Here is a 7500-nt window from a genome sequence, read left to right as displayed (position 1 = left end):
AAACTCAGGAGAAGAATATGAAATGGAAATCTTTATCTTGAGAAATACAGAAATGTATAACAGCACAAATATACAAATATCTGATTTATTTGTAGCAATGGCATAACTACATCAAATTCTACACAGGGTAAATTTACTTCCAATACACATGTCAGAAATAGTTGTGTATTACTAAAAATCCGTTCTTTATCACAGCACCATTATAGACACAACAAAAACAGAAGTACAAATTTTATATAAAGTAATTCAGCATTACTGAAAAAGATAACCTGAGATATATACAGAAAAAAAGGAATAGGTGCACATTCAACAGGTCTTACTCAGAGAAAGAGGGCATGTTACCATTCATATCATTATAAAATACATATCTTGCAAAAAGGGACTGAGAGAATGTCACGATATGGAATGTAACTGTGTAAATTATAAATATATATACATTTCCTCTATATCCTCCTTCCATCATCATCACTTTCTGTTGGGAAATCAACATGAACCATTTCTTTATGCCATTTACACAACTTTGCCATCCTAAAGAGAATTAGCAATTATAACCATGTCTTTTTCCTTTCATTTCCTCTAACCACAATAATCCACAATAAGTCTGAATTACATCACTACTTGAGTTTCAAGAGCGGGAAACAGCCTAGGGAAAAGGTGGTGTCCGCAGGGCATTTTGTGGTGAAGATATAAGGTCCCGACTCTTTCTCTCTCCAGATTTCCTTTGATGACCGGAAAGAGGAAGACGAGGAAGACGAGGAGTCTCCCTCGTTCCTCTCCTCCCCCTTCTTCCCCCCACTGCTCTCCTCTGCCTTTCTCAGAACAACATTATCACCACTCTCACTCATCTCACTCTTCTGTCTGCGTGTGTTCGCGTCTCCTATTTCCATTCCTCGCTCACCCTTGTCGCTTCTAGTCTTGGTGGTGTTCAGACTGGCTTCAGAGACATCTAAGACTTCTATGACGTGGCTGTCGTCAAGATCATCGTGGCTAAAGCTATAGATAGTGCCATCCACCATGCACACGTTCACCGGTGGCGTTGTGAAGTGGCCAAAGTACGAAATCGTGTGGCCACCTTCTGGCAGGTACTGGTATACTTTAGGAGAACAGTTGTCTGTCAATGGAAATGAAATAGCATAAATCAGAACTTCTTAAGCAAAAAAATAATTTTACTACCATTAATAAGATTGTTTAATAAACCTTTTGTGACTGAAATAAATTTTGCTCCATTCACATATCTGTTACATTATACTGTATTAGAACTTAAACTGTAGAATTCAAATAATATTTCAATCAAAAATATTCTCTTGCTTCCCTTTGATCATATATTTCAACTATACATCATATTTCAATGAATAAATATTGCTTACAAAACTGAATCCTTCATTCCTCATTTGCCAATGCCACAATAACAATCAAAATACATCCATTATTCTTCAAAAAAATTATAAAAAATATATCTAACTAAAATATAATTCTGTATAGTTGCCCTTTAACATTTACAAGCTTTACCCATTGCTAACGGATGGCATGATTTTCAAGGCAGCATTGGTCATAAACGCGGATGGCACCATGCCATACAACATAAACCACCACATGACTGTATACATATATTATTAACCGGGAAGAAAACAAATGCGCGACGCTTCGTGCCAGGGTGTTTTCTCACTGCGTGGGGCCACGCTGATACTCTCAGAGCGTTTTTCACCCATCCTATTCTTATGCTTTTCATGAATGCGTTTACAGTGAAAATATTGCCATGTTCCAAGGAGTTATTTCAGTTGAAAAACATGTTACAGTAATGCCTTTCTAGTTTTATTTTACTGAACTTTACCTATACTCTTCACTTCTATGTGAAGATACCAAAGGAAAGTGGAAGCCATCTCTTAGTGAGGCATCAAAAAACATGTTTTATACTTATTATTTTGCACTAAAATGAAAAGAACAATATGAATAATCATACATGTACATATGAATATGTACATGTCTCTCCCCCCTCTCTCTTGATGTGACATGACGTGATATCATGGGTAATCAACAAATTAGAAGTAGTATTGCATTAGTAATTTTTTACTTTATTTTATTTCCTGGCCAAACACATTTGATATTACAATATTTTTTTGACTCATATCTTTTTATTTAACTGCTCAAGAAGCAGAAATTACCATGATGTCATCAATATCACATAGTTTACTGTGATATCATTTTTTAAAATGTTATATCTCATTTTATGATGTTCAAACACCTAAACTAAAGTAACAGAGTCTAAGAAATTATGTAAAATGATTATATTTGAGAACAATTTAGCGATCTATTGCTGACGTTTCAGCACATCAAACACAATTGCCCCTCCTGGAACTCAGTGAGGAAATGCACAACTTCTCTGGACGTCATCTGGGTCTGGGGATATTTTTAAATCTCGTGATAAGACGTCAACCGACGTGAATGGGTTAAAACTGCGGCCAATGAGTTAACAATCGCAAATCTGAGACTCAGGGAAGTTTTCATGATAAAAGCAAAATTGAGCCATTCATTGGTATCTAGTTACAAATATATTTCCGTATTTTTTGAAAAAGTAAAAAGGCATTCTCGTGATACAAAGCCCTCTGTAGCTTCTTTCATTCTTTTAAATGACACAATGATTGTAACCCAGTGTAGGATAACATCAACATATTATATATGTACATATAGATGTACTACCCTTCTAATATGTATTTATATTCAAGAAGTTTATAATAGTTATGATGTATTTATGCTCTCTTTCTGAAAAGGAAAAACTTGCTTGTGTAACTAAACCACATTTAGTGGTCTTAGAAATTATGCAACTACCATAGCCTAACCTAGCACTACTCACAATATGCACTACACCCATTTGAATGTAATGGGCTAATTATCTTATATTTCAATATAAATAATAATATAAAATATACAATTAACTAATGGAATTGTTTGTTTTTTAATCCTTAGCAAACTCAATAACCAAAGTAATCCTGTATGTCACATCCTAAGCCCCAAACCAAACACGTTGACCCAACCTACCTATGAGATATACCGCATTCTCCCAGGTAAGTGCAGCTCTATAACCTTGTTTATTGGGCGATCTGACAGGTATAGCCGACCATTTCTTCATCTTTGGGTAATAGGTAAGCAGTTGCATTTCCTGTGTGAACACCATCAACCTGCCTTTGAAGTTGCAGACTGCACCATGACTCACACAGTGAGGCATGTCTGGGCATCGCAGCCAATCACCTGCAAAGTTGAAGGGAAAATTCTGAATAATGTTTTAGCCTGTATGAGTTAAAGTACAAACATAACAAGGACTTATTCATACTTTTAACAGTTCTCTGTCTCTGCTTTAATTGCTCTTTCTCTCTTCATATGTCTGCCCTGCCTTGCCTTGCCCTGGCTGCCTGCTTTCCTATATGCCACAACACCATACCATTTCCAGATAGTTAATTTTAAAAATAACAAAAACACAACAGCTCCTTGCTTACCTGTTGTTGTGTCATAAGCATCGACAGAACTCTGTACAACTCTATATTTTCCGTATCCTCCCAGCAGGTAAATTACTGAATCAACAACACATATCATTTGGTGCCTCCTTGGTTGTGGTAACCTGTTCGGAGCAAAGAGTCTTTCTACATTTTCAGAAATTATATCTTTTAGGGTTACTGCAAAGCATGAAAGGTTTTATCATGTATATCTGTCACATTATCATTGCCATATTCATTACTTCATGAGACGACTAAATACAGCAGCGGTGTATAAATACAAAGAATAAAAGTTTGAGTAATGGGGAGTTACATCCTCTGTAATGTTAAATGTACAACCACACACACCCACAATCAAGCCATATGGAACAACAGTAACAAAAGTTATAAACATAAAACTAACATACAGGAATGAAAGTGATGTTAATATCAATATAAAATTATTATAAATGTTAAAAAATATAATAAGCTAGGATAACAGTGATGTGATTATTATCAATATCATCAACAAAGTTAATAATAACAAAATCAAACATTTGGTGTCCAAATTTCAGTTTTCCTTTCAAAATGCAGCCAACAGTGTTAATAAACCTACCTACATTAAAGCAGAATTTCTGCAGTTTGACTTACATTTTCTCTCTTCTTCTGGGTGTGTGTCTGTCTTATAATCCCATTCAAGTTTATATATTAGACTAATAAAATATATTAAACTAATATGTAACACTTACAGAATTCTAATAATCAAACATATCAATATCATAATACTGCATGAGTTATGAGAAGAATGATAACTTGATAACTTACGAGTTTTCAATAATCCACTTCCGGGAGGCTGTGCTGTATCTCCAGACAGATTTATTCCAGTTGCCATTTCCGAATAGGTATTCACCACCAAAGATATAAATGCTGGGACCTGGAAAAAATATCATGATTATCAAAATGTGTGTACTTTGTTAAATTAGGAAAATATGATCTTTATATTCAAATTCATAACAAATGAAGTCAAATATGCAAATATATTTTTTTTTATAAATTTTACAACTATCCTATTGGTAATAAGTATTTCTTAGTATAGTGCTTTCTAAATTTAATACAAAACTAATAGATTATTATCACAAAACTGTTTATTTCAATTCACTAAGATGCAACTTAGGAAAGGATAAAGAAAGGGGAAAACAATATAGCCTTACAATCATTATTGGAAAAATTACTCTAATTTGAACTTTTCACATATGAACACCAAGAAGTTTTACAATTACATAAGCAACTCAAGACAAAACAATACTGAGCAAAAACTAATTCTATCAATTTCATATTCTATTATCAACCTCATCTAAATATCAAAGTTTTCTTGATGGGTCTTTTAACCCAATCCCGACGGGCCCAGCAAGAAGTGGCAACCCCCTATGCCAGGCCTATGCAATATTGCATCGGGAACGTCACACTGGTGTGTCACCCCATCATCAGGCATTTAGCCGTGTCACACGGCAAAAAGTTTGGCTAGCTAGCAGCACTTCCGGCCAACTTACCAAGAGAGCAAACCTGATAGCCAGAGCAGTGAACTGGTCCCTCGCAGAGCTTAGACAACACCAGTTCCTCCATCATTTTGTTTGTTGTCGGGTCGAACGAGTATATGACTGGGATCAATTCCGCATTCCTAACCCTAGAGGACGTGATGTCATACTCCTCTTCTTCCTCGTTGTCACTACTCTTGGCTTTTTTCTTCTTTCGCATAGCCGAGGAGGACCTCTTGAAACCCACCACACACGGCACCTGGGGAGGTCTCCGCCGTGGCCTGTCCAAGATGCTTTCAACCGTCCTCATGGTATCCTTGTCAATGCGGATCTCGCGGCTCTGCCTCTGGCGTCGCTCACCCGTTTCTGCTGCCACCGCGGCCTCCTTGGCTGCCTGCTGTAGGATCTTGTTTGTTTCTGAGGAGAAGTAGCTGATCTCCGTGCCCCGTTCCTTCTTTAAGGTCTGGAGGCCCTCCAACAGCTGCACCGCCTCTAGGTTCTCGCTCACACACGGGTAGAACAGCATATTGGATATGTCTTGCACAGTCAAGGCTTGGAAGTCGAGGCAAAGCAAGAGCTGCATGAGAAAGGGGCTCTTCTCCACCTCGTTGTCCTTTACAGAAATTTCAGAAAATGGATCAGGTACAAAGTGAATGGATGTTGGAATGAATGAATGAATGAGTATATGAAGAAATGAGTTAGTACAAGAATGAATCAAAAAATTTATTAATGAAAAATTACATGAGAAGTCTCATATGCAAATAGGCAAATAAATTATTGTATATAGGCAAACAATAACGTACCATATTCAATACAAGTGCTTAAAAATGAACACTGACATAAATCCAAGATGAGACATTCCTACCATAGGAAAAACAAATACGAGTTATACCTTTTCAAAAGACACCAGAAATAATAGTATTTTAAACACCAAATACCACCGTCAACATTGCAAGAGACCAGCTTACCTCTATCCACGAAACAACAGCTTCCCACACAGCCCATTCTCCCTCTGGCCCTGGGTACAGAGCTGGATGGCTGATGTAATCAATCAGTTCTGGAAACGAGAATATTATAAAACAACAGTAGGGTTTCTTTCTCTTTAATGACAAAATTGGCTTTTATCATAATTTCTCCTAGACCATATCTGGGAATTTAAAATTGTACTAGAAACCTTAACTCCACATAGTAATACCATCTTTTACTGAACAGCACCATGTGATAAAAGTAAAAATATTTGTTGCACATATCATATTTCGTTATCTCACTCAAACATATATATACCAAACTATGAAAATGTTTCATGTCCTAAAATATCCCTTGAAGGAAAATAATGATTTATCCAATTATATCCAATAATATGTACAATATCTTCTACAGATATATGTTTAACACCTGTCATGGTAAGTATATCCTTCTGTAATATGGATAACATCTGCAATTGCATGTGTAACACCAACTGAACAACAATCATTATTTGGTATAACTGTGACCAAGCTTAATACCGCACTTGTCTTTTTTACCTTTTTCTTCATTTTTTAAATTATTTTATGCATTATGTATATATTTGTTTTAATTTTGTTTTTTTTAAGCACTCTTTTTTTTTTTATGTTTTTTTCACAACATTTTTATTACATAGCATTATTCAGACAGGGTTTATTCATACAACAAGCAACCAGAATTCAGGCCTCACAAACAAAACCTTCATTAATGCTAAACTGGGGTACTGGTTTCTTGCAGATTTCAGGGAAATTCAGGACGGGAGTGTTTCAGCTGTGGGGGCAGTTTTTGCACCGAGAGTTGTTGGTGTGTTTGCTTGTAACAACATGACATGCATCACATGAGAGGGTCGATAGGACCTGCTGTTCACACTCCTTCTGTACTCTCCCGAACTGCATGCTTTTGCAATTGGAAGAAGATGCAAATGTGTATGCTTTTCAATCATCAATCAAGACTGTATGACAGATGCAGTGCCCTTACTTACCTGAACACAGCATGAATACAATATTCAGTAATCTAAAATTTAAGATTGTTGAAATTAAAGAAAGAAAAGGAAATTAATAAATTACGAAAACAATAATGCAAGCATTTACCAAACTATGAAAATGTTTCTGTGTCCTAAAATATCTGAGAAAAAAAAATAATTTGATTAAATATATATAATAAATAATATGTAAATATCTACTACGAAATTTTAACAAACACCTGTAATTTTAACACCTGTCCGGTAAATATAATCCTTCATAATATGGGAATGTGTAACACCAACATGTGTACAATGATTGAAACAACAATTCATTATTGGTATAAACTGTGACACGTTTAAAAGACCCGTAAAAGTTGTTTTTTCTAATTTTTCTTTTTTTTTTTGGTATTGTTTAGGAGGTAATCGTTATTGCAAGATGCAATAGTTGTTTATTCTTTATTTTTTTCTTTTTTACTACATTGTGCTTTTTTTCCTTCTGAATTTAGGGATTAATCAGACAACCTTCAATCAG

At 35.4% G+C, this 7500-nt stretch overlaps 2 protein-coding genes across 3 annotated transcripts in view; both read right to left on the bottom strand.

Moving 5' to 3' along the window:
• Positions 1-11: 11 nt before the first annotated feature.
• LOC122264771 (uncharacterized) lies at positions 12-6055 on the bottom strand. Its single transcript, XM_086543471.1, has 6 exons — positions 5971-6055; positions 5018-5615; positions 4293-4401; positions 3492-3613; positions 3037-3246; positions 12-1111 (listed from the first exon to the last, which is right to left on the bottom strand). The coding sequence occupies exons 2-6, from the start codon at positions 5583-5585 to the stop codon at positions 615-617; spliced, it is 1506 nt and encodes a 501-aa protein (XP_086399597.1). The 5' UTR covers positions 5586-5615; positions 5971-6055; the 3' UTR covers positions 12-614.
• A 640-nt stretch (positions 6056-6695) lies between these two features.
• LOC147470665 (kelch repeat and BTB domain-containing protein 2-like) overlaps positions 6696-7500 on the bottom strand; it is a 4510-nt gene continuing 3705 nt past the window's right edge. The window contains exon 4 of one of the 2 annotated variants that reach the window (XM_086543469.1): positions 6696-6894. In XM_086543469.1, coding sequence (XP_086399595.1) covers positions 6772-6894 — 123 coding nt within the window. In that variant the 3' untranslated portion in view covers positions 6696-6771. The remainder of the gene's footprint in view (positions 6895-7500) is intronic. The other variant, XM_086543468.1, reaches the window with a different exon arrangement.

The sequence above is a fragment of the Penaeus japonicus genome, unplaced genomic scaffold (genome assembly GCF_977035675.1).
Source record: "Penaeus japonicus unplaced genomic scaffold, GWHDUDI00000001_assembly GWHDUDI00000013, whole genome shotgun sequence".
Classification (NCBI taxonomy): Eukaryota; Metazoa; Arthropoda; class Malacostraca; order Decapoda; family Penaeidae; genus Penaeus; species Penaeus japonicus.
Note: the sequence above shows the minus strand (reverse complement) of the source record. Positions and strands in the feature narration are given on the sequence as shown.

Bases quoted from the DNA above. Each gene is read 5' to 3' on its own strand.
- LOC122264771 (XM_086543471.1), bottom strand. From the start codon at position 5,585: ATGCAGCTCTTGCTTTGCCTCGACTTCCAAGCCTTGACTGTGCAAGAC. The intron at 3,247-3,491 runs GTAAGCAAGGAG...TCAACTTTGCAG, and splicing joins TGCTTATGACACAACAACAG to GTGATTGGCTGCGATGCCCA. The intron at 1,112-3,036 runs GTAGGTTGGGTC...TTCCATTGACAG, and splicing joins GAATGCGGTATATCTCATAG to ACAACTGTTCTCCTAAAGTA.